The sequence below is a fragment of the Engraulis encrasicolus genome, chromosome 8 (genome assembly GCF_034702125.1).
Source record: "Engraulis encrasicolus isolate BLACKSEA-1 chromosome 8, IST_EnEncr_1.0, whole genome shotgun sequence".
Classification (NCBI taxonomy): domain Eukaryota; kingdom Metazoa; phylum Chordata; class Actinopteri; order Clupeiformes; family Engraulidae; genus Engraulis; species Engraulis encrasicolus.
Window position 1 is genome coordinate 36,923,521 of NC_085864.1, and position 27,500 is coordinate 36,951,020.

Genomic DNA, 27,500 nt, shown 5'->3' on the forward strand with positions numbered 1-27,500 from the left:
GGCTTTAAAAAAAGTTACAAACATCCAACTGTCTGTATTGCCACTACATGTACTCTATAAACCCATTGATTAAAAAAACCACAAGTGTACAAACTATTAGAGGTGAATGGACTTTAAAAGCACTTAAATCATCACAAGTGTGTGTGTGTGTTTTAGGCGACTGTGAGACTGTTCACTTTATGGATTACTGAGTCATTCAGAAATAACACTCGAATACTGGTAATAATTTTAAAGAAATAGTGTTTATGTCAAGTGGATTTAGTCAGTGGCGTGACATAGTGGTGCTAGACATGGCAGCTTACCACATAGGGGGTAGGCACATATGTAGAAAAGAGATAAACGGGGATATCTTTACAAAGCATAACAGCTGCAGTCAACCTTGCAAGTCTGAAAACAAAACAAAGGAAAAAGGGAACAAAAATCAAATCAAATACACACAAAAAATCACACAATTATACACCCTGTATCAGTCATGCACATTTGCAGCTAGAGCGAGGTTTAAGCCATTTTAGCCTAAGGTACCTGCAAAAAACACCTACTGAATGCCTATGCCATTTTTGGGAAAAGATGTTATCTGCCTATTAAAATAAAGCACATAAAACAAGTTGCATTTAAAAGCTAGTATCCTCATTTTGCATTAGAATCTGTTCATTAAGCCCACATTAAGCTAACATGCCCACATTTTAAAACAAAAAAACTCAAATCTTAAGAACCTGAATGCAGCTTTTATGTCGCTCGAAGTGCCAAAGGTCAAACAACGTATAAGCAGCATCAGGCTAAAATGGGTGAAGGGAATTATGCAGGCCTGTTCATTCATTCATTCATTCATTCATTCATTCATAGTCAGTCTTCAATTCACTTGTCAGTACATGAGTCATGTTAACTGATGTTAATGTGAAGATGGACCGATTATGTAATGATGCAGGATGCTTTCAATACCATGAAGGAAATGACCGAATACACATCAGTAAGTACTCTGAGAAAACACAATGCTAGGTTGCGCCCCAAACACAACAAACACACACACCCATCCCAGTGTCCCTTTCTGTTGAGTCAGATTTGGAATTTCTCCACCAGATGCTATGGGTGGAATGCCAGTAATTCCCAAATGCAGCCCATGTGAGGCCAGGCCCAGGCATGGAGAACGATCCATGGCAGGGATGTCCTGTTCGGGTGGGTGTGGGTGAGGGGAGGGGCTGGGCTGGGCTGTGGTGTTCGGGTGGGTGTGGGCAGAGATATTCTATAGAGATATGCCAACATAATAGGTTTCTATGGGCACCTAACGCGACCAGGTTCCGGTCTGCCTAAAGGGGCGTGTCATAATGCTCCTACAATGAATAGAACAGTCCTTAGGTCTGCCTAGGTCTGCCTAAGGGGGGCCATAATAGAACCAGGAAACAATGGGCCAATGGAATCTCTCTCTCTCTACTCTCTCTGGTGTGGGTGAGGGGAGGGGCTGGGCTGTGGTGGAGGAGGGGATCATAACGGACGACTGCACACACCTATCGGCACACGCTTGGCTAAACTGGCGCTATGCCAGGCATGCCATACCACGTCGCGCACACGCACACACACACAAACACACACAGTAATAACACACACACACGCTCTCACACACACAGGTGGTGATACTAGTAAATGCACTCAATCACTGATAGTATTTCGAGTGCTACACATTGTGCTGTGGGAGAGAATTTGACACAGCCAGCTGCAGCAGACCGACTGTACTGTTGCTGTGCACATGCCAAGTCAAGTGGGAGGGAGAGAGAGAGGGAATGCGAGTCAGCAATCTTACTGTATATCTTACAGTAACACACAGTGCACTGCACGGCCCTAAATAAAACATGCTGCAGGTATGACGCAACATGCAAGCCTAAAAAGCATTAACTCGCCACACTACATCGACAGTACATGCAAGCGCACTCATGTGTAGTCTCTTTCTTTTGCGCGTGCATGAGTGCACACACGTGCGCGCGCGCACACACACGCACACACAGGCTCGCACACAGGCGTGCACACACACACACAGCCATGGAAAGACACACCCCCCTCCCCTCCTAGTCTGGCTTCTCCTGTGGCGCGATGTAAAAGGTTAGAGGGTAAGAATCTACGCTGCGGATCCTTAGGGATACAGTAGAGGGCAGATCACCAGGAGCCGAGCTGCAGCTGTGAAGAGGGACATGCAGAGGAGTCGAGAGACTGCTTTGGGAGTGGAGCTGTGTATGTGTGTGTGTGTGTGTGTGTGTGTGTGTGTGTGTGTGTGTGTGTGTGTGTGTGTGTGTGTGTGTGTGTGTGTGTGTGTGTGTGTGTGTGTGTGCGTGTGCGTGTGCGTGTGCGTGTGCGTGTGTGTGAATATGCACCATGGGAACTTCCTGTCATCTCTGTATAATTAATCCCCGTGTGGCTGCACTGTGTGTGTGTGTGTGTGTGTGTGTGTGTGTGTGTGTGTGTGTGTGTGTGTGTGTGTGTGTGTGTGTGTGTGTGTGTGTGTGTGTGTGTGTGTGTGTGTGTGTGTGTGTGTGTGTGTGTTACCGTTCGCTGGTGCAGCCACTGGCCTCCTGTGCTCGTGTGTCGTAGCCAATCACCAGTCCCCTGCTCCCAAAGTCAGGGAAAACCTTGGAGAGGTACTTGTACATACCCTGCAGTTGGGAAACAAGATCAAGATAAGGATAAGGATAAACATTTCTTTATTTAGTCTGGGAGGAAATTTGTCATTGGGTGGATTTCTCGACAGTATCGTTGCTAACCAGTTAGCATCTAGATTGCCTAATGGAAAATTGCAATGCCATCCACACATAATGCCCCAAAACACCTAGTTTCTGTTTACCATTTCCTCTGGGGCACTGCAGTGAAAGAACTGTCTGAAATGTTGTTGGTGTCCGTATTTTGATTTGTGGTCATGAGTTATTTACTACATCTTTTCTTTTTTAAAATCATTTTTGTTATTGTTGTTATTCTATGAGCTCACTATCCCTTCTGTACATAGTTTTAATGTTTTATCACTCTGCTCAGTAAAAGCTGTTGATCACAAAAAAAGCTCACAGCACACCACAAAAGCTCCCTTTTCGTGATTTAATGAAAAACTTGGAACGTTTCGACCTGCAAGGTCTTCCTCCGGTGTCAGATCACAAAAAGGAAAACCGCCTAGCAACCAAGTAAGTGGCTAACTTGGTTAGCAACAACACTGTCGAGAAACACACCCCTGGACGGTCACACAAGCAGTGGTGCAGTCTACGTAGAACGCAGGTATACGCAGTATACCCACTTAAAATTGATTGTTCCATTATTTAGAATAGCAGAAATATATACAGTATACCCACCTCAAAAATGCTCAAATATACAGTATACCCACCACAAAAAAGTAGACTACACCACTGCACACAAGGCACACAATATAAAGGCGACTTAGTCACGCCTTCTGAATTTCTTACAGTCTCTTTCTATATGTACAGTACATGAAATTTACGTAGGACAGAGAGGTAAGACAGCACACTTAGTTAAGGTTTGTTAGTATTCGAACACAAAGCAGTCAATATTTGGACTCCTTTGGCATTTGTCTACCCTTTGTCTGGCCAATTTTGGGGCCAATCGTGCTCAGCTTTGCAATTCATCTCAAGTGCTCCCTCCCACCTGAAAGTACTCATTTACAAACACGAGTACAGTCTAGAATCCTAACTATGGATACATATGGATTCCTCCTTCAGATAAGTCTCAATAAATATGAACAAATATGTCCTTCCATTCAGATCAAGGCGTGAAACAAGCAACTTCTCCTCCAGCTCTCAAGATTCAAAAGGCCTTAATCTTTCAAGCTTCAGAAGGCGTTAGCCTTGACCTCAAATATGCAACATCACTACCAAGACGTTTAATTATGGAATGAGTAAAATGTGTTGTGGGAACTTGTGTGCACAAATATACTTATACCATCCACACACAGTCACAGATCTGGACCATGTCAGCTCATTTACGTAACAGCACTAGGCTGTCCTCATTTCTGCGTGCAGGTAATGGAAACAGTGACCAAACGACTTCAGGCTGGCCGAGAACGCTGCCTCCCACAACCCCACCAGACCAAAGACCTCTAAAGAGGCTTTAATAAAGAACTATGTGGTCTGGTGACAGGGGGTCAGAAAACATGGCCGTTATTGGATTACTGTAAATGTGTTGCTGCCTGTGAAGTAGGCTAAGCAACCAGCGGGCCATTTACAGCCCATGGAAGTGTAAACACGTTGTGACGGACCCGGTCACGGGTTAGGCTAACCGAACATAAACTATGCATTGCACACTCAGCTCTGCTTGAAGATGGCCCTCAAAAGCAGAAGTATCATTTTCTGCGACAGCAAGACGAAGACGCGGTGGTGATTGGACTTGCAAGTCTTACTTCTCCTAATCAATGCCCTTCTGATGACGTCACTCTGCATTGTTTACTCACAGGCACTACAAAAGTGCAAAGATGAAGACATCAAGTGTCAAAGTGTCAAATACAAAAGTGCAAGTACAGTCTTTCAACATGTAAATGACTAATGGCAGTGTGCCAGCAGAAAAAGCTAAACCTCTGCAAGAATATGTTGCATTGAATTGAATTAGTTACTTTGTATGAAGTATGTATTGTGTAGGACTTTTGGCAAGTACTGCCAAATTCTCACTGTACTAAGCTTCACACAGAGCACATGACAGAAGTGAAATCTTTCCAGAGGAAACTTTCAAGATCTAATCGATAAGACGTGCTCCCTTGAGTTGCCATGTACTTAAAAAAAAAATCTTTAAAAAATAATATGATAAGTAATATAATTGGCTCAGAGGTTTAGTAAGATGAGTGCCATATTTACTGCATTGCTGAACGCTGCAAAGACTTCCTGAAAAACAAATCTTTAAACCTACCACTTCAAAAGGTCTTCAGGATTTTGCATTTTCCACTAGTATATAAACTGGCCTACAATAGGCCTGTAATTTGGTGGAGGAGTATATTCTGGGCAGCGGAACTCCCCATCTGCCAAACATGTGGAGGAGAGCATAACTTCTAGAGGCGACATGCACCATATAACAGGCGCGTCGAGAGACCTGGGCATTCGGGGCTACAGCCCCGGATCTCCGGGGATTAGCCCCGAATCTCTCTGGACTGGATTGACATAAATAAAATATGTATAATAATAATAATATGATTAAGAATAAGAAATAGTAGAGGAGAGCTCCGTGGACCACACTTTGAGCAGTGATACCGCTCCTGTCATTATGCAACTTTGTAACCAGCACAGACCGCACGATTCTGACACGATGATATGTAATATGGAACTGTACAAATAACAACTTTCCAACCGAAGCCGCTATCCACCTTGTTAGTAGATCTAGCCTCGTTGTAGTGATGTCATGCTGCTGTCAACCAATCAGGTGTCAGTTCTATGCTGGCTTGAACAGAGCTAGGCGGGCTCGTTGTTTATGAAAAAAAAAATCTGGAATGTTTAATATCTCGATAACTCAATGACTTCTGGAATATAGGGATTCCACTTCCTTTCATTCTTAGATCATTCAGGGTTTTTTTTTAGCAGCCATAGGTCACAATGTTGACATTTTCCTCATTTTAGCATCCACTATTCAATCACACTATATCTAGCTGTATCTATCAAAATGGATATTTGCCGAATCTAAATGGATATTTGGGCTCCATCTTCAAGTAACAGGACAGCGTAAGGTATGAAATCTGTTTTTTTTTTCCTGATGTGCTCGCCGAAGCACTGGTGTCTGTTGTTGTCATGTTTTTCTACTTGTCTTCAGTCAAGCTCTAGTTGTAACTAGACTTCACTTCGAAGCACCCGTTATATGTCACCAAGCTAACACCCCCTTTCGAACAGAGACACACCTTTCCTGAATTCATAGTGGGCAGGCAGCGTGATTTAGTTATACCACGTGTAATGTGATGTGTGTAATTCGCTTGTGTTGTTGGCTATCTGCATGTTTGTGTAGTTTTGGGCAAGCTCCAAAGACTGATAGAACTACTCGTAATTTGCTAACATAGTGAGCTAACATTTAGCTCCACCACGTAGGCAAGCTACCTCCAATAGAAACGGCAAGGTACAACCATGTGGAAAATGTGAACTAACATTACAAGCTACTTCAACTAGAAATTCAAAATTACGGCATATTTGAATTATTTGGGCTGCAAAAATGACATATGAAGACATTATTGTCTGTTGGATTATGATAGCCCCCATGATATTTTTGGACTGGGTATGGTCAATCAGCTGGCTTTCTTGCTCTAGTCTCCTATCTCCCTGTGTGCGCGCGCGTGTATGTTTGTGTGTGTGTGTTTGCCTCGTAATGAGCGATGTGCGAGTTCGATTGCACCTTGTGTTTTGATATCGGCCTGATGGAGGCAGTGAGCTCGCGCATGAAATGTCGATAGAACCAAAGGTGTGGAAAGTCGGGTGTATGATTTGCTTGCGCAAGACATTTTTGGGAGATTATGGTCCATGGTCTGTCAGCTAGCGCTCCTCCTCTCCTGTCTCCAATGTGTGTGTGTGCGCGCATGTGCGTGTCTGTCGCTTGTTTTGAGAGTTTGGCGAACGAGTAGTTCTATGCAGACCCGTATGGATGTTGCGCATGGAAATGTTCAGTTTTTAATCATAATTTTGTGCATCATATACTGTCATGCAGAGAGCAAAACCCGTGGTTAGTGCCTCGCATTGCGACTGACTGTGCTTGACTGCACTGTTTTGAGACAGCATAGCCGAGCTTACATGTCATGTGTGTTACTGTAAATATGCTAATAACGTAAGGCATGGTTTTTTCACTATCACTATGCTAATTCTCTCACAATATCCAGTAGGCTACTCGGTACTGTCGCACTATTAAATGCGGTCTCTTTTTATTTGCACCAAAGTAATCGTGACGCCAACACTAGGCCTACATTTATCCAAAAAAGTAGTAAACCCAATGAGGGTGACTAAGCTGGCGACATTGGGCCAAATCAAGAAAAGAACGGCAAGGTCCTTAATGAAAGTAGCCTACACTGTCAAATGTAAAGATGGGAAAACTGCCAATTAAGACTATGGTGTCAAAAGTACATTTTCCCCTTTGTGTACGACTAGAATGGCGCAATTTGACCTTAAATTTCCAAAAACTCCGCAAAACGGAAGGGGGGAACCCCCCTTCCGCACCAACCCCCCTCTCGGTCGCTTCGCTCCCTCGACTAGACTGCCGCTCCACACCATTTTTTTTCTCTTTTTTTTTGCTGGGCTACAGCCCCGGATCTTTGCGCAACCTAATGACGCCCCTGCCATATAATGCCTTGTTTTGCCATCATGGGTGTTGCAATAATGCAATTCATTGTGGAGAGCTTGTCCACGCATAGAGTACAAGAGGAAGTGTTTAAATGCACAAGCAGGCATGTGTACGTAAAAGAGAGGGAGAGAGAGAGAGAGAGAGAAAGAGAGAGATATCAGAGAGAGATACCAGACACAAAAACATACTGGCTGAGCAACAGAAAAGCATCAATGCCAGTGTTTGTGTATTTTGTGCGTGCGTGCGTGCGTGCGTGCGTGCGTGCGTGCGTGCGTGCGTGCGTGTGTGCATGCGTGCGTGCGTCTGCATGTCTGTTCCTCCACATCAAAGGGGGGGGGGTCACCTGTGTGGACTGGATGACAGTGAGGTCGTTGATGCGTGAGAAGCCGGCCCCCATGGCGGCCCTGAGGCCTGCCGTGCCGAACGCCATCCTGGAGCACAGGCGCTTCCGCAGCTCCACCACATCACGCTCCCGCGCCAGAGACTCAATCTGGCCACGCGTCAGGGGGTTCTGCAGCAGGATGAGGAAGAAAACAGAATTCGTGCATAAATGTTTTTTCCATAAATACATAAAAGGAAGAAAGAACAAAAGAAAGAAGGCAAGAAAGAAAGAAGGCAAGAAAGAAAGAAAGAAAGAAAGAAAGAAAGAAAGAAAGAAAGAAAGAAAGAAAGAAAGAAAGAAAGAAAGGAATACATTTTGATGTAGCCCAACCTCTGTTCTTTTTCCAACATTAACACTAAGCGGAAGTGTGGGATTGTTTTGGGACCTTGGGAACAAACAGATTTCTGATGGTGTTTTTTTTGGAACATGGCCTTGAATAATACTGTTGTGTCTTGAGCTTTTCCACATATTCACTCAGAAGACCAAACAAGCAAAAAAAGATTAAATTGGCCCTGCCGTGGCCTAACGGTAGGGCACTGGGTTACTATGCTTCCGACCCGGGTCATTTGCCAATCTTCCCCGTCTCTCTCGCTCTCTCTCTCCCCCCATTATTTTCCTGTCTTTCCTCCACTGTACTGTCAGAAATAAAGGCAAGAAAGCAAAAAAAGATAAATTGATAGGTTAGACCTTGCAGGGATGGGACATCGAGATTTCTTTCGACATGTAGCCAGGATGATGACAAGAATGAGCTTCAGCTGCTGAGGGACGCAACATTAAAACTCACCCAGGCAACAAACTCAGTGCACCATCACTGCACAAATAAAGATGTTTGGGATATTATCTTTTGTTGGCAGTTGGATTAAGAAGTAATCCCGGGACCTGTGCAAGTTGGCAAACCAACACCACAACAACGCTCCTGCCAACTCTAATTGCATAACATTAATATCGATGCGAGTGATTCACACCACACGATTAGTGAGACAACTTCCTGTGGTGTGTGGTTGCAGGAATGCATGCTGGGATACACGTGAGACAAATTGAGGATATCAAGAAAAAAGTTATAAGTAACCTTGGGCTAAATAACACATTTCAATCTACCCACAGTCCTCATAACTTGCCACACATCGTGGATGGGCATATTTCACCACAACTTCAGTGAGTGAAATGCCCTTTCTGTTTCACTTCCCTTCCCTTTGCATATTTACATTCTTTAAGTGCAATGGGACACCTGAGGTGTAATCTTGTTGTGACTTTTGAGATCTGTACGAATCATAAGCTTGTAGGCTTGGCTTGCAGGCTGCACCAAGTGATGACTGCTAGTTCAGATTTTCTGGTGTGCACACGTGACATTTAACTAGAGGGGGGTCAGCCAGAATCATGGCCTTTTGCTGCCTCCACAGGGACGAGACACTGGTGAGGAAGATCTAGGCAGAGCTATGCTGTCAGCGACTAGTCTATTACAAAGTGCTGTTTATTCAACAGCTAATGAAAAGGTTTCACCAAAAATGTTTTGGTGACATGATCCATTAGGCATTTTTATCATTAATAGTTCGAATTTGATGGTGGTGTTAAGTATTCATGAAAAAGGTAACATTAATGAATGGGCAGCATGAATTCTGGAAATAAACTACAAAAAAATATTACACAGTGCGCCTTAAAAAGCAAAGTTGGTGTAATGTGACATTATCTTACTATTGGTGATATTGTAATTTTTCTCTGCATTTTTACAATTATCTTTTCATAATCAAAATCCATAAAACATTACAAAAATATTATCAGATCCTAATAAAAAAACAGCACGGACCTTAAACTAAAGCGGATCATTCTAAAAGATTCATTTCAGAGCAGATGTGATGTGAGCTGACATGTTTGAGTTATAATTTTCCTAACACATTTCCAGATTCCTGATTTCACCAGATTATCGAATCTCAAGATAACACGTCTGACTGCATTTACCAACCTTAGTCTCTGAGTCAGCACCAAAATGACACCTGGCGTTTCACCCACTCAGGAGCAATGGCATGGTTAAGTCATCACCAGTATATTGACTGGTGTAGTGCACTGACCCAGTCAAGCCTGACCTAAAATGTAGAACTGGACTGGCGGTGCTGATGAATCAAACCACTCTTCAAGAGTCAAGAGTCCTCATTCCATTGTTGAATTAGGTCATAAAATTACTGGAACAGACATTACATCAGCATTTAATCAGTTTAATTGGATCCATAAAAGCTGTACATCTTGAGGTAATCACAGCACAAATGGTTACTACAAGGGATGTCAACAATACATCGATTTAAAAAAAAAAATCCATTCAAGTAAAAGTACCTATCTAAAAATCTACTCCAGTGAAAGTAAAAAAAAAATCTACATTTAAAATGTAGTACTTAGTTACTCTTCCTTAGCTTTCATTTCGAGAATTCAATGTTTCTTTTTCTTGAATATTGTCGTCTATGACCTTTATCTATTGCTTGGCACCAGTCATCATCCACTACATTGATCGAAGATGTGGGGCAAATACAAGAAATACAACAGTGGAAATGCTGTGTCCAATTCTGCATGATCTTTGATTTCTGGCATATTGTTTTGGGGATTTAATTTGGTCTCTCTATCAGTCTTTTTTCACTTAGTAGGCTACTCAGTTCCAGTAATTGATAATGTACTTGGGCCAAAATGTACTGAGGTACAAGTAATAGAGCTAGTGCTCATTTCAAAAACGACTTCTACGACTTCCAAGTACTCATGGAAGCTACTCAATTACATAACTTGAGTAAATGCTACTTTCCAATTAATGTTTTTGTGACACACACTGCACCTCCACTTGCAACAATTCTCTTGGATGAGTCGACCTGATGTTGACTGAGCATCTTCACGCTCACTTTATGAGTCATCAGACTGAGGCAAGGACCTCAGGTTTGCCTCATCACGCGAGTCCCTGTGCCACAGATTATAGGTGATTTAAGGATGGGAGATTTTAAAGACCCTATAATCTGTTTCATGGTTTTAGTATGATCATGCTCAAAATTCAACACGGAGGGCAACGTGCCGCTATGGCATAAAATATAAAGGCTTTTCATGTTTTGGAGGTTTATGTTGACCCTAGTTCAAGTTAACAAGCTTGGCAACAATTGGATACTTTGTGGCTCCAACAGATTCGAAGTAAGTCAATGGGTAGGCCTACACAACTACTACCATGCTCTCGTTTTCTCTCTCGCTCATTTTTTGTGCAATGTACATGGTTGTTAATATGGAGGGTATTGCTCCAGAACTCACCCGGTCCCAGTTGATCCACTGGTAAATGGCTTTATCCAGCTGAGGGTCTCCGGTAGCATGGCAATTTTGGTTAGCGTTCACGTCTCCGTTATCTCCCATGATGACAAAATTTCTCGCACAAAACGTCCTGGTCACTTCCGTAGTCCACGTTAGCTTGCTCGTTTGCACGACCAATAGCCAGAAAATTAAAAGGCAGATGCACAGACTAAGCCATTCAATCCCATTTGCCAAGTGGGTCAGCAGCAGTAGCTAGTTCTAGTTGTCAAGGAGTGAACTAACGTGACAAGCCACCCTGTTCACTGCACGCTGTAATGAAGTCATCGGACCTGGGCTGCGCTCCGTTTCTGTGCGGATGTGATGCCCTAGTTCTCTCTTTCCGAAGTTCGTTCAGCTGGTACGGTTTAAAAACTCATTGTGGTTTCCCGGTGATGAGCACAGTGAATGCGAACACATCCCTCCCAGTCAACCACAACAAGCCATCTACGAAACGTGGTGACTGGTCACGCACTCGCTTCTACTCATCACGACCGACCGCACGCTTGCTAGCTAGCCACGCGCTTGTAAACATAGCTGCTGCCTTCAGAAAGCTATGACTATTAGCATAGGCAGGCTATGAGAAATTCTCCATTCCTTTAAACTTTTTAACCGCTTAGTTGCAGCACGACGACCTACATTACAGAACCTTAGCAAAAAAAAAACTGTGGAAAAAGTAACTGGTTGCTGTTTTGGGAAGAAGGGGGTGTCAGCCTGCGCACTCGTCGCCTGAACTTGTGTAGAAATCGAATTGCATCGTGGGAAATGCAGTTCTATTAATTAAAAGACTTAAAACTACTAGCTCGCAGTGGTGTCAAAGAAACTGATGGCCAAAATCGAAATCTGGAACGAAGTAGCAATAACGGTATTTAAACGAACGAAAAATTAAATAAATAAAATTGTGCCTGTGTCCACTTACATTACATACACTCTTTCACATCATATAGCCTATGGCAGTTCAAATGTGCCATATTGTGTTGCATAATTAGTGTGAGCTGTTTCATTGGCCTGTGGCCCTGGGGCCATTCATTTCCTTGTGACACACCAAATTTCTTGAGCATATTCATAAATGGTGTTTGTGGGCCAACTTAATTACACATTTAAAATTATCTTGCGGGCCGAATAAAATTGCTCTGCTGGCCAGATTTGGCCCCCGGGCCTGAGTTTGCCTGGTTTTACCAAACCACATCAATTAGTCATTTTTGGTCTGGATCAAAAAATTGCTCTGGATCCTTGATGCTCTGGAGGGCTTGCGTGGGGGGAATGAGTTCATCTCTGGTTTGAAATGAGCTGAAAGTTTATGTTCATGACGTATGTTATTATGAGCTCAAGTGCGTTCACTTATTGGCCTTATTTTGCTCGCCGTCTGGTTGTCTTTGCAAACTTTCCCCGGAGAAGCATAATCATAACATTTGTGAATTGCTAAGTACCGTAATTCAAAATGAATGATCTGGCCTGTCAGGCTAGAGTTTGACATCCCTGGCCTAGAAAGTGGGCCTGGCTGACCCGTTTCCATAGGAAGTTATCATTTGACATGGCAAAACCTGTTGGTTAGGCGGGAAGTAGCCTATTCACTTTGTTTTTGATAGTTTAGTGTAAAATTAAAGGTTCTGCATCTCAATTGTAGGCTATAACATGTGGTACTCAGAATATCACGATTCTCTGTTGGAATCATTAGAGGATATGTACTTCCCTCCTCTTCAAAGGCACAACTAATTATACTTACCAGTAATTTAATTTGTAGACTACATACAAGTTCCCAAATCTAGAAATCTTAAGTCAACTGCTCAAAGGGGGTAGACACTTTGAAAACAATTGAAGTTAGACCATTACATTGCTGAAGTATACGTAGGTAGGCCTATCAAAATTGAAATCATACACACACATTTGTTAAGAGGCACACACTGTGCCTGGATGATAGATCAGATAGGCTATACAACACCATAATATAAATAAAATTGGTATGATGCTGCATTAAATATTTTGCACTCAGAGTAGGCCGATCTTTTTCTTTGAATCACAATGGACAGGTCAGTTTAATTGACACTGTATCTTATGAATTACAACTATAATAATGTAAAATACACTGTGTTTTTTCCTATCATGACATGTATGTTTATTTCCTTTTTCAAATTAATGTCAATCATTTCATTACATTTATTCTGTATTTATTCCGTAACTGTGTGCGATTGCATTTAGAATTTCAAAGAGGAGAAACTATATTGCTCAACTGAAGCACAGTTTCTCCTTCAGATACAAAATATGATTGAAAATTTGATTGTATCATCTCAATGCACTTCTGTTGTTTTTTGATCAAACATGTTATCCAGTCTTGGAAACTCATCTATGTAAAAAATTTTCAACAAGTTTTCCAGTGGAAAATACCACTAGAGGGGCATTCTTCCCATGTCAGCGTTTGGTATTTACCATCATTCCCAGCATATGAATACACAGATATTGATATCATTGCAGGTGTCATTGATACATTCGTTAGTGGTTTTTTTTTTGACAGTTAAGTGAATGTGCAGGACAGGTGTTATCACGAGTGGTGTGCTATGTAATACGACAACACCTTTGGAAAATATCATATATTTATTAATTAATCTACCAAGAAATAACATCACATATTTAGCATACATAAAATATACAGAATCTATGAATCCCAGTTTTAATCACCTGAAAACCAAATGACAATAAAATGCAGCATCCTATACAGTTCACCAGTGGGATAAAATGTTGAACAAGAAGGGGAAACTATAGAAGAAAAATCAAGAATGATTTTTTAAAAAAATGGTAATGCCACATATCCTTAAATGATCCTTTGTGAGTTCTGGATTAAGCCCATCTACCCAAGGGTGCCTTTACAAATAAAAGTACTGTACATGCCATTTAGGTCTTTATTTTACATGGAGGTCCACAGTAAAGAATATATCAAAGGAGTACTCATAACACTGTAAATACAGCTTCAAATTGAGACAACATTGCACATAAAAGTTCTGGGGACCTAGATGGGTAGTACAGCAGAGACAGCCTCTGGTAAAATGGTAACACACACACATACATACATATATAAAAAACACAAGTCAGCATAAGCACACTAAACATTTGCATTGATGCTTGCTTAACGTTGTATATAATATGTTGTTTTCCTCATGATCCCCTGGAGTAGTCTGCACAGAACTAGTCAACTTTAAAGCCATTAGAGTGGCCCGTCACCAACACACCAACCGACACAGGGTGCACTTCAGTTGTCCACCAATAAACATGAAGAATTCCAAATAAAACTACCTCATGAGAGGCTAAGATACGGAACGGACTTTAATGAGTAGAATTGTCGGTGAGCATTAAATAATTTATTCATAAGGTTCGAACATTGCCGAAATGAAATCCAAAGTAATAATTTAAAAATCAATTCACAGGATGCCGTGAGTTGAACGTAATTGAAATTTAGACATCACATCAGGATCTTCTGTATGGACTGACAGTTTGCCTGTAATCCATGGAACACCACAGGACAAAAAGGCAGTGTGGACCATAGACATTTTACAAAGATATATATATATATATATATATATATATATAATAAAAAAGAAAGTATTTACTGCCCGCAGTGGTAGTCCACTGTTGAAATAAGTTTCAAGTCATATTTTTTGACCAAAAAGTCACCCAAACACCCAATGGGTCGCTATGTTTTTTAATTTGTACATTACTGAAATTTCCATTGATTCAGCTGTATTGTGTGTTTTCCATCTCAATTGATATGTTTTAATACTTGTGAGGTTTACAAGCCTCACCAACGTAATATTGGCTAAAAGTAAACAGAATCAAACTTATGAATGTGGGCAAGCTGCCATATCAGGAGACCAACCAAAACAAAAGCTTAACATCTTGGACCGGTTTCATGTGTGGTGATGAACCAAAGCTCTTGGGTTCAAATCGATTCAAAGATCCTTTTTCAAGTGAATGTGACACACCGTCAACCGATATGCCATTTGACCTATTTTAGAAAACAAAACAAGAAAAAGAAACATACAAATTGCATTCCTAAGTAGTTTTCTTTCATGGTATATATTTTTAGTTAGTAAGTGACTTTTTTTTCATCCGATGGCAGCATGTTTTTATTTTGTTTATACATTCACCGCTCCGCATCGCTCATGTCAGATGCTGTAACGTTTTGGTAAGGATTTAAAGCTGTGTTCTATTCCATGATCTCCTAACAACCATGCCATATACTGTATATGTACATACACTCAATCCCTTTCAATTTCACTCTTCATGGTTGATTTGGTTCTGATTTTATGTTCCTTTGTGCAGCCACGACAAGTGTGATTTTGGGTTTTTGTCACCACTAATATTATTCCTAAAACTCTTAGTCATTTGACCGAGAAGAGTCCAGCTCCTCCCTTTCTGTGGTCCTACTGTACCGCACTCTTTGAGCACCTTGTCCGAACATAAGACCATTGACACACAGCTCGAACCTAGTTATCTTATCTGGCATTCAAGATAAAGAGAAAATCCTATCATGTTGTACATACAAAACCCATATCCCTCCCCTTTAATCCCTTATTTTGGAGAAGCAGGGTTTCGATGAAAAGTGCATAGTCTTTCCACTGGGCGATCCCTTCCGACAGTGGCACAGCAGAAGATTCTCATCGCAGGTTTGTGTCACCTTCATAAAGACCAATGTGCCCAGTGGGCCTGCCGTGATCTTTATGTGCTTCAGGCCACCTGCCTTTCCCCTTCCTTCGCCACGAACCACAAGCAGACTTTGTGCACATGAAGCGCCCCCCCACTGAGGTCTCTGTGTGTTGTTGCCTAAATTTCAGGCTCATATTATGCAGTGGATGTGCGTGTTGTGTTTGTGTGTGTAGAGACGTGCATGTGTGTGTTTTGTGTTTGGTTTCTGAGTGGGACGTATAGGGGGTTATGATGAGGCCATGCTAGTAGTTAGTTAACGGAGGGTGGGTCTCCTTGTGCTTTTATCCCCCCCCCCATCCTCTGCACCACCACCACCCATCCCTCTCATGTCCACCACACATGTCCACTTATTGTCCGTTTCCTCCTCTATACACAAGAACGCCTCCTCCTCCTCGTCCCTCTTTATCTCTCCGAGTGGATCTTGTAGCGCAGGACGAAGTAGGCGATGAGGCGTAGGGAGAAGAAGAAGATGCCCAGCACGATGAAGTCCAGGTAGAGCTTGGCGTCCTCCACGTCCAGCTCCTTCAAGATGGCCGCCGACTTCTGGAAGTGGCAGGTCTCGCCCTCGTCGCAGTGGAGGTCCTCCCGATCCAGGCCGTAGATGGACAAGATCACCCCCTCGAAGCCATACCTGCAGGACAGACGGGGTGGTTGTTAAGTTCACATTTCACAAGATGAGGCAGATTTAGATGGTCCAATTTGGGTTTCAGATAAAGAATGTCCTAAGCAGAGGTAGACAATTTGAAAAGTAAAAGCCTTATCATTGATTTGCAAAGCTCACATTTCACAATAAGATGACAGATTTAGATGGACCTATTTGGGTTTCTGATAAAGAATAAAATCTGCACCCGGGGAAGACATCAAAGAAAGTAAAATCCTTATCATGGATTTGTAAAGGTCATATTTCGCAATAACATGAGACCGATTTACAGTACATGGACCCATTTGGATTTCTGATGAAAATAGATTCCTAAACAGAGGTAGACGTCTTTGAAAATAAAATCCTGATCATGGATTTGGAAAGCTCACATTTCACAATGAGATGAAACAGATGTACACTAGATGGACCCATTTGGATTGCTGATGAAAAAATAGAACCCTAAACAGAGGGACTGTAGATGTCTCAGAAAGTAAAGTCCTTATCATGGATTTTTTCTCCCCTCTGTACTTCACACAGACAATTCCAATAAATTAGCTCATCTGACCATTAACTGTCTGACAATTCCTCAGATGTTTAGGATCAAAATATTCTCAAACTGCATCAAAGAAAAATGCAGAATTAATTTTATTTTTTGTGTCAAGGATTTCCATATCTGCTTTTATATGTCCTAAATTCAAATTTTCATTCATTGTAAGTGTAATAATGTTATTCGGCAACTATAAGCATTCTTTCATTTTTCTTTTTTTTAAATATTAAAATTAATATATTTTTTAGGGCTTTTAGCCTCTATTCTTGACTGGTCAACGAAGGAGTGACAGGAAATGAGTGGGGAGAGAGCGACGGGGAGGGATCGGCAAATGACCCAGGCCGGAATCGAACCCGGGACGCTGGCGTAGTAACCCAGTGCCCTACCGTTAGGCCACGGCAGGGCCATCCTTTCAAATTTAAAACAAAATACTGGAGGACACTATTGCAAGCAAAAAGTTTGTGTGTGACCATGTGCCTTACCTGACGTATGACACGTATGAGATCCACTGCAGGTATTTGGGTATTGTGTCAAAGCTGACGAAGAAGCCAGAGAACAACAGCACCGGAATTGCTGTTACCGGACCTACAAACGTCGCCACCTGGAGTAGAGAGAGTCACACACAGACACACACACATGCACGCACACACACACACACACACACACACACGCACGCATGCACGCACGCACGCACGCACACACACACACACACACACACACACACACACACACACACACACACACACACACACACACACACACACACACACACACACACACACACACACACACTCACTCACTCACACACACACACAAACATTCCAGACAAAAACAACAGAATCAGCCATTTTAAATATAAACATTTCCTGCCTCAGCCATATCACTACTTTCTTTTCTGTCTACGCAGTATCAGCTTCCCACAACAGCGACTCATTGCAACCCACATAGTGTCAGGGTTGCCTGATGAGGCGGATGATTTCCAGCCCAAAAAATCCATAAAACCCGCCTAGAAGCACTAAATTCCGCCAATTCTATTGATTTCTATAGCCATTTTTTATCTGTTAAGTGCCATTTTTACCCGCAGACGGCCATCCTAAGCAGCCCAATTGGACGGGAAACCACCCAATCTGGCAACACTGCACAGTGTCAGGGGCAGCTGAGTCAGTGCCTGACTGATATTACATCTGAGCTAAAGCTATCGAGCTTTTACAAAAAATAAATGTCTGGAGCTGATGTAATGTATCTTGTCAGCAACTTAAAGCGATGGTTCGGAGTAGAATCACCCTAATGCCATTTGAACCGTGACACCCATCCACCTTTACACCCGAAGTGTTTTCTGCCGCAGGCTTACATCAACAGAGTTGCCGTGTTATTCGATGTTTATTCCGGTTAGCTTGACTCAAGCGCATATGGATACTGGGCACCGTCTCCAAACTTTCCCCACAAAAATAACATGTCATGACACCAAACTTCTGCAGTAGCACAAATATGGTCTGTACTCACGAAACGAAGCATTTGGAAGTTTGGAAATAGTCCAGGAGTTTATTATTATCAACACAAGCCGAATAGCTATCTGCTGCTAAAGCTGCGCCAACGTTACTTCCGTCATCTAAGACAAGCATGTAAGAGTCCTCAACGAAGCTCATAATATGCACAATGAAAAGTGAATTCAGCATCAGTATTGATAACGAAAATCCTTGTCTAATTGATAGTAGGTAAGATTTGAAATATCTTTTAAGTATTGCCTTGAAAATATAAGCCTTAATCACAATTCAGTGAAAACTTTTTTAACACTCTCGTCTGGAAGTTTGTTGAAGACTTTTACGGGCTTGTCTCATATGACGGAAGTAACGTTGGCACAGCTTTAGCAGCAGAGAAGCTATTCAGCTTGTGTTGATAATACTAAACTCCTGGACTATTTCCAAACTTCCAAATGCTTCGTTTCGTGAGTACAGACCATATTTGTGCTACTGCAGAAGTTTGGTGTAATGACATGTTATTTTTGTGGGGAAAGTTTGGAGACGGTGCCCAGTATCCATATGCGCTTGAGTCAAGCTACGGAATAAACATCGAATAACACGGCAACTCTGTTGATGTAAGTCTGCGGCAGAAAACACTTCGGGTGTAAAGGTGGATGGGTGTCACGGTTCAAATGGCATTAGGGTGATTCTACTCCGAACCATCGCTTTAAAGAGCTTTGGAAGCAAAACAGTAACAAGTTATTTTACAATTTGTTTCTTTAGTGTATCAACATATAATATTATGTACACTGTACATTCCTAACCCAAATCCTAATCCCAACCAGTGCAAGTACATAATATTATATGGTACTACATACTTTGTTAAACTGTTCCTAAGGGTCTAGAAAAATGTAACAGATTTGTCAACACTGTTTAAGGTCGGTCTACATGTGCATAAAGGCTGCAGTCGGTCGTAGCCTCTTACTGTAGATGGGCCCGTCAACGGGCCTATTCACTCTTTGCTGAAAACACTCAACTACAACATAACATCATTACTACGACATTGCAAGGAGTCTTAGGTCACCGATTAAGACTTGGTCATTATCATTTTGGTGACGATAAGGTTATAACAGAGGCTCTGCATTAAGAGTTAGAGGTTGTGTTGCACACTTGCTGCTCCCAGTGTTAATGGGTTAATACAAAGTGTACTGAGAGAGAGGAAAATATAGATCCACAACACTGTTTGATGCCCCAGACAAGGTTTAATGGCACAAGGTTTCAGACTCCGAAACATGCCATCAAACTTTGTTTGGGAGCACCGAACGGTGTTGCGGACCTATATTTTCTTTTCAGCGAGCTTTTGTTTGGTCCAGCACCTGTGCAACTGCTGTGCACGCATTCTCTGACTTTTTTAGTACCAAAAGTGTAACCAACAAAGCCCCTCACCTGTAACGATGTGGACGCGGCTCCTATGAGTAGCCCTAAGGACTGGGCCACCAGGGAGGTGAGGGTGCCCAGGGCGATGAAGAGGATGAAGCGGACGGCGTCCGAGGGCTGGGCCGTCATCCAGTACACTATGGAGCAGTACGCCACCGGGAAAATCACCTAGTGGAGGACAAGAGACATTCAACATTCAACTCCAGACCAACTACATTGAAGAATATAATGAAAATGTGATGTGCGCTACCGGTCAACAGTTTTAGTCCACACTCCTTTTTTACGACAATTCAAGTTGCAGATTTCCAATGAATAGCTTGAAATGGTACAAAGGTAAGAACTGAACAGCCAGCAGTGACTTTTTTAATAATTAACATTTTATGATCATATGTTGGGGGGAAAGTGTGGGTTTCTAAAACTTTTGATCAGTAGTCTTGTACTTGGAAAGAAATCAAGTGCATTATGCAGAAGTATACCATTGAAAATATTAAGAGGAGAACAGATATTAAGCTTTAACTTGATGGAGGCTACTGTAAATACGTAGACATCAAGAACACTATGCACAAGTATGCCATTGAGAGGGGAGGACATTCAACCTCAAACACGAGACCTTCAGAGAAGAATCAGGTGTACACTAATGTAAATGTAATGAAGGTGAAGTAGCTGTGTCAAGTGCAACATGCAGAAGTATTCTGTTGTGAATGTCACGTAAAGGAGAGGTCATTCAACATTAACCTTCAGAGAAGGACAACGTAGGCATCAAGTGGTTTTTAGCGATGTATGCCATTGAGATTATCATAGAGAGGGGAGGACATTCAACCTTCACCTCAGCGTTCTGGAACAGCTGAGTAATCATTAAATACACTATGCAGTGATATGTTATATAAGCTTCTCTAATGTACATAATGTACATAAAACTGAGCAGTCATCAAGTACAGCATGCTACTGTGTGCGATGAAAAATAAAATATCCCCTTCATCGAGCAATACTTAATGCGAACTCTAAGCGCATTGCGGCATCTCATTTAAAGTAGCATTCTAATCATATATCCATATTTTATGAATGTCAGAAACTGACAAAAATTCATTTCCAAAATGTATTCTGTTTTTAGTGGTAGGCCTATATTGTAAATTTAATACACATACTAGCAGAAAGCACCAGTATGCAGTAAGCACCAGTATGCAATTTAGAGTGATGTAGTATTGTTTGTTTCTGTAATATAATTTAAAACTATATCCTGTTCATTTCATCTTAGGTATAGTTGCGTCATTTTATTTTTGGATTGTGAAACTTGTTGAAATATTCCAGTAGAGTACTGTTAAGTAACGACAGCGTGGGATTTGGTCTTAATCAGGTCGCTCACACTCTGACCTGCAGCATACTACTACATAAATCCATCTGGGTCCTCCGGCAATATATTTAATAGCTCCTGTGTTACCAGGGCTCTCATTACATTTCCGATGTCTTATTTTTTTGCCACTCATTTTCATTTTTGAATATAGGAAAATGTAGTTCCTTCAGTTAGGTACATACAGAATGAGATGGATTGTACATGTTCAGTAGCCAAGTAAACTAGCCCCACCCGCCAGCGGCTAAAATTATTTTTGCCTGCGAGTGGGTCTAACCTCTGACAATGCCCCAGGACCTGAAACTGGCCGACCATGAGATTTGTTTTGAATCTTTGGATGCAAATTTGGTCAGAGCGTTGGCCTACAGGCACACACAGTTTGAAAAACAATGGGTTGTTTCATACAATCTATGGGTTGTTCCCATCAAAAATCTTCTGACGTCTCATTGATCCAGGCCAGACTAAATATTCACATTTAATCTCACATTTAGTATGGCTTGCCAGGCAACATGTTCAGTGTATTACTGTAACATAGGCCTACTGATGGATTTTTTTTCATCCCAGAAGCAATGTGTAAGCTTTAAAATCATTGTTACCTGAAAAGGAATATCAGCCATGGTCTTGGCCAGGTAGTAGGCCTTCAGGCTGTACCAGTAGTTCAGGTGTTCCCGAAGAAATACTCCCATCTCCAGAGGGACTGCAAAGCACAAGGTAAAGGATCATTTGTTTGCTATTATGGCATTTTACAACATGAAAGAGTGCCGTGTGCCATCGGATGGTAAGGATAAAATGGAGGGGGCAAATGACCAGTGGATCTGTGTGCTTTGTTTGTACTTTTTAAAATCTCTTGTATTGTATTTTCATCTTTGTTATCTTGGTTGTAAATAGATCTAGCATACTGTATATCCGAGTCAAACACCTTGTATGCACAAATGTGTTTGGCTGAACTGATTCTGAGAAGTAAAAGCAAAGCTAAGACTAGCACTGGTTATTCTTTATACTCAGATTGTCTATTTTGAAGAAGCATGACATGAAGAAGACATTTTTTTAATTATTGTGTTTTTTTTTCTTCGAAAAACTGATTGTGATTGTGATGGTGCAATGGGAGCTCCAGTCTACTCACAGGTGAGCACGGTGGGCATGAGTGCGGCGAACATGAGGAAGAGCATGGAGAAGAAGAGGAAGCCGGAGTTGCTGAGGACCTTCTTGGCCTCGTTGCCGATGCCCAGGTACAGCAGCCCGATCAGCACGCCGATCCCAATATGAGACATGATCCTCAGGTGCGTCAACACCTGGGGAAAGACAGAAAAAAAGAAAGAGAAAGAAAGAGAAAGAAAGAAAGAAAGAAAGAAAGAAAGAAAGAAAGAAAGAAAGAAAGAAAGAAAGAAAGAAAGAAAGAAAGAAAGAAAGAATGAAAGAAAGAAAGAAAACAGTAAACAGATGTGAAACAAATCACTCTGTCTATCATTACATTACACAGACCTCATACTATTTTCCAGTGGCATCAGTTATTTTAGGGACTGGGTAGCTATTTTAGGGTCTCGAGAGCAATGTAGGCATACAGCAGGTGCCTTCAAGACTTCAGCCATGGATGTGTGGGTATTGGATATGGGTGTTTCGGTGGTGTTTCGTCCTACTGGGATATGTGTCTAGCAACCCTATGATCCAGAGAGCACTTCCCTAACCATTCGAACACAGCTCTCTCCCTACTGTCTGTATCAGCTCAATATATTCAATTTTCATATTAATACTAAGTCAGGTAGTCTAATTACTTGTTTGTCTCCATCTCCTTAAGGAACAGAAAAGGTTTGTCAAATCGCTGTTGACTTGCATTATCTGTTTCTCTATCTTTTTACTGCATAATGTTGTAGAGGTGGGTACACATGTGACTTCAGCCTTCCGTGCTCTTGCAATACCGCGTCTGTCCAGACGGTGGCAGTGTCACTTACCGAATCGCGCAAGATGCTGATGAAGGTCCTCTTGAAGAGGATGCAGAACTGCGTCATGCAACTGGCGGAGAAACTGTGACAGCCCTCGGAAGAGGACGATTCCTGCAGGAGAATGATGGCCTCATTACATTACATTGTCTTGAAACCAAGTCTCTCACATTAGCCGTCTTCCTAATTGTGCTCAAAGTGGATACAGTAGGCTACAGTGCATGTACTTCATACTCCTACAGTACCATGTGCTTTATGTCTTTGTGTCCATACTTGCATCTTCAGATAGATGATGTGCGAGTATACACAAACCAGTTTCATGCCAGGATTTTTCATCAAAAGGTTGAAACTTTTTCATCATTTGGAAAAGTCATGAGATTTTAAACGTGAATATCAATGACGTGTGCACAGTCATTTTTTTCAGTGTTAACTCAACACTTGAATGTCACACTTTCCTGCTTGGCCCTGTTCTTTGAGTGTTGAATTAACTCCGTAGAATTCACTTTTTATTATTGAAAAGAGTAGAGTAGAAGTACAGTATAATATTATTTGGAAATATTAGTTTTTTCAAACATACCTCATCTGAAGTCCTGTGCCACAGGAATGGGTTGTGGTGCCCGTTTCCGTTCATGCCGTTCATGCCGTTGATGCCGTTCATCTCTGACTTGTAGTCCTTCTCGCACTTCCTCTCCTGCACGGCCTTCACCAGCCTGGCTGTCTGGTCCCCGTACTCGCCTGAGGCCACCTCCATTACTGAATGGAGGGTACAGTAATAGAGATACAGAAATAGGAGAGCAGGAGGTTAGAGTTGGGTGTCCTCAAGAGAGGCTTCTTCAGCGTGCTCCTCTGAGCAGCACTCCTGCACTGCCTATTATAGTACCTGACACTTCTGTAAGTAACCACAGGACCGCATGCAACCGAAACGCGTCGGCTTGATGTCCCTCTCAGAAAAATAAAGAACTTTTAACTTTTACTTCAGAGTGCCTTGTAACCTCTCTTTGCACTCTACACATCTCTCAGTCTGGACACCGATGAGCACCTGAAGCTTCTTAAAGCATACCCACAGACGCAACTCCTCTCTCTCTCTAACTAGAGGATCTGTTTGCATTGACTATACTAACAGAATTAAAAACAAATACATTGACAGTGACCATTTTTTCATCATTACATCATTTTAGAAAAACAGTATCCATAATTCTGAAAAACAATACAAAATGAACTTAGGTGAAGTGTGAATAACGAAGCACTGCAATGCTCTACCTTATTTGTGCACAAGGAATAAAAACATAACATCATGAGCCTATTTCGTTGACTGCTTTTGTTGTACAGAGTCCACTCACCAAAGTCTGCAGGGTTGTGGTACGTAGGGCAGTTGAGGCCAAGGTCTCTGAGATAGGGCACGAGGCTGGAGACCCTTCCCTTGTAGATGCACTGGCCTTGGCTCAGAACGTACAGCTGCAAAGCAGAACAGATACATATTAGTGTTCATGCTGCACTATGCAACACGCCTCTCGCAAACATGAACGCAACATGAACATCAGTTTCAGTTGTGTCATGATAAAATGGATAATAATAAGACTGTGCCTGCAGCAGAGAGCGTTGAGAAGGAGTGCTATATAATCTAACATACCAAATCTAACAAATATTGAAACTACTCTGGACACCAAAAAATCCTGATGGTATGTTTGGCCAACTAGTCACCTTAGATCCAGAATGACGACAAGGAGAAACGGTAACACTTTATTTTAGGGATACATCTATTAGCACTAATACATACAATGTACCTGTATAAGTAACTTGTAAGGCATGTACAAAGCAAAATCAAACATTTGTTAGGCATGTATTCGCAAATGTCTTGTTCATGCACAATAAGGGATTTATTACCAATTTAACCTTAGTAAGGACCTAGTAGGCCTTAGGGTTTGCTTAGTACATACCTTACAAGTTACTTATGCAGGCATTAACATTGTATGTATTAGTGCTAATAGATGTATCCCTAAAATAAAGTGTTACCAGAGAAACTTATGAGTCATGTGTTTTTCTAACAAGTCATCTTATCAAAGAGCTCAAGCAGCTGGGCTCAAGGCTGATGGGAGGTTAAAATAGATTCTTGCTGAATGCATTGAATAATTCGTCAAGTCATAGAGTGTCTCTGCTACTCCTTTTCTCTATTGGAAAGAAAAACATGTTTTGTCGAGTGCTCTGAGTCACCTTGTCGAAGAGCTCAAAGAGTTTGGCACTGGGCTGGTGGATGGTGCAGATGACGGTGCGGCCCCCCTGGGCCAGGGCCTTCAGCAAAGAGAGCACTTGGAAACACGAGGAGCTGTCCAGACCACTGCAGAGAGGACAGATAGGACAGACAGACAGACAGACAGACAGACAGACAGACAGACAGACAGACAGACAGACAGACAGACAGACAGACAGACAGACAGACAGACAGACAGACAGACAGACAGGAGAGGGAGACAAGAGAGGGAGACAAGAGGGGAGACAACTGGTGAGCCCACAAGATGAGATCCATGATGATGCCAAACTACAGTAGCACCAGTCTGTCTGGGAGTGTGAATCGATCGCTCGACCAACACAAAGTGCTTCAGATTATGGGGTAGAGTCAAGACAGCTTCTGCGAAACAGGAAACCCATAATCTTTCACTTTGTATAGAGGAATAGCTGAGGATCTTAAAAAATATTTTTTCGAACAGCAGTAGAAATGGAAGATGAGAACCCACACCATGACGGCAGACTACAGCATCTGTCTATCTGGGAGTGCAATCGATTGCTAGGCCAAGGAAAAGGGCTTCAAAGTCCAAAGTATGCATCGAGGATCAGAGACCTCATATATACGTCTAACTGAGGAGCTGAGGAACAAGACTGGGTGTTTTTTTCTGCCAATAGAAATGAATGGGCGGGGGGCGCTGTGGCGCAGCACACTAAGTCCCCCACATTTGGGCTTGCATGCCCAAGGGTTGCACCCAGGGTTTGAATCCGGCCAGGGTCATTTCCCATCCCTACCCCGTCACTCTCTCCACATTCACTTCCTGTCTGTCTTCAATGTCCTATCTGAAATAAAGGCAAATAGCCCATAAAAATATCTTTAAAAAAGAAAGAAAAGAATGAGCACTTTGTGAGAAATATGCCCATTACAATGGCATTTTAAGAACTTGTTGGGACTTTTGTGTTCTCTACACAGACAGATCAATATCACTGGGCGTCTAAGGTCAAGCTCTGTTTTGGCAGTTTCTTGTAATCCAGAGATGGGATTATGAGAGCAATGTGATGTGTGCTTTGGGCCCGCAAGAGAGAACAGCGGTATTGCTAGTGCAAAGCTGCCAGAGATTAAAGAGAAAGGATGAACTGAGTAATGAAGAGAAAGACGAACGGTTTTGAGAGTGAGAAAAACTGAAATCTTTAAACCTTATCCGCTATCGCACATACAGTGTACACTCGAACCCGCAATAACTGAGGAACACTCACACACAGCACACACACACACACACACACACACACACACACACACACACACACACACACACACACACACACACACACACACACACACACACACACACACACACACACACACACACACACACACATATTTGCTAGTATCTAGCAAATTTGCATTTTATCATCTGTACAAGTCCTTTAATGTGGTTTTACATCAAAGTAGAGTTCGGGGACAAACATGTTCTTAGCTGACCCAAGGGGATTGCATATAAAACCCAAACAGATCAAACATAAACCAAGACTATGGAGTTAATACCTAAATCCCTGTTACTGCCCTGACTGTAGGTCTACTTCAATCTCCTTTCACATATAACGATTCACTGCTTCCCATGAAACTGGGTGGCTCCCCTGTGAGAATGTGGTCTGTACTGACATTACATTAAGATGGAGAGAGCAGAGCAGAGAATAAGAGTGGAGAGGGAAAAGAAGAAATTGCACCTTGGCCATGGACAAGAAAGTTAAAGGAGAATTCCTGCCATTTCAACATGCAGTTGCATTGACTACACTACCCTTATTTGTACCTGACGATGCAACACTTTTTTGTTCAGCGTTTTCCAAGATCCTGGCCATTCTAATGGGGGAATGGGTGTAGAATATTGAAATTGTGAGGACTCTCTTTAACAGTTTTCACTATTTGGTTTGATTCTGGGTTATAATGTAGTATTGAAGTGCAACAGCAGTGCTGCACTTTCAATTTATTCCATTTAAAATGCTTTTATCCTTAAATGCATCAAATAAACTACCAAGCTGTGAAAGCTCTCTCTCTTTTTCTTTGACTCTAATTCTTCTTTTTCCTTTCTTTGTACTTTTATTTTTTTGTGGAGCACATTGAATTGCACCTGTGTATGGAATGTGTTATACAAATAAACTTGCATTACCTTGCCTTGCCTTTATTATTAAGCATACATACAATAGAACTTGAAGTTGACCAGAGGAGGTTGGGGAGAGATGTGACCTTTG

The 27,500-nt window shown here is 42.0% G+C and overlaps 2 protein-coding genes across 2 annotated transcripts in view; both read right to left on the reverse strand.

Moving 5' to 3' along the window:
* pgm2l1 (phosphoglucomutase 2-like 1) overlaps positions 1-11,681 on the reverse strand; it is a 24,913-nt gene extending 13,232 nt beyond the window's left edge. Inside the window, exons 1-4 of the mRNA XM_063205620.1 lie at positions 10,931-11,681; positions 7,622-7,789; positions 2,533-2,639; positions 303-387 (exon numbers count right to left, since the gene is read on the reverse strand). Of these exons, the coding sequence (XP_063061690.1) occupies positions 303-387; positions 2,533-2,639; positions 7,622-7,789; positions 10,931-11,029 (459 nt within the window). The 5' untranslated portion in view covers positions 11,030-11,681. The remainder of the gene's footprint in view (positions 1-302; positions 388-2,532; positions 2,640-7,621; positions 7,790-10,930) is intronic.
* Positions 11,682-13,270: 1,589 nt separating this feature from the next.
* Positions 13,271-27,500, reverse strand: part of abcg1 (ATP-binding cassette, sub-family G (WHITE), member 1) — a 50,351-nt gene continuing 36,121 nt past the window's right edge. The window contains exons 7-15 of the mRNA XM_063205619.1: positions 25,242-25,365; positions 24,371-24,485; positions 23,608-23,783; positions 23,043-23,144; positions 22,217-22,385; positions 21,690-21,790; positions 19,755-19,913; positions 17,331-17,449; positions 13,271-16,292 (exon numbers count right to left, since the gene is read on the reverse strand). Coding sequence (XP_063061689.1) covers positions 16,064-16,292; positions 17,331-17,449; positions 19,755-19,913; positions 21,690-21,790; positions 22,217-22,385; positions 23,043-23,144; positions 23,608-23,783; positions 24,371-24,485; positions 25,242-25,365 — 1,294 coding nt within the window. The 3' untranslated portion in view covers positions 13,271-16,063. The remainder of the gene's footprint in view (positions 16,293-17,330; positions 17,450-19,754; positions 19,914-21,689; positions 21,791-22,216; positions 22,386-23,042; positions 23,145-23,607; positions 23,784-24,370; positions 24,486-25,241; positions 25,366-27,500) is intronic.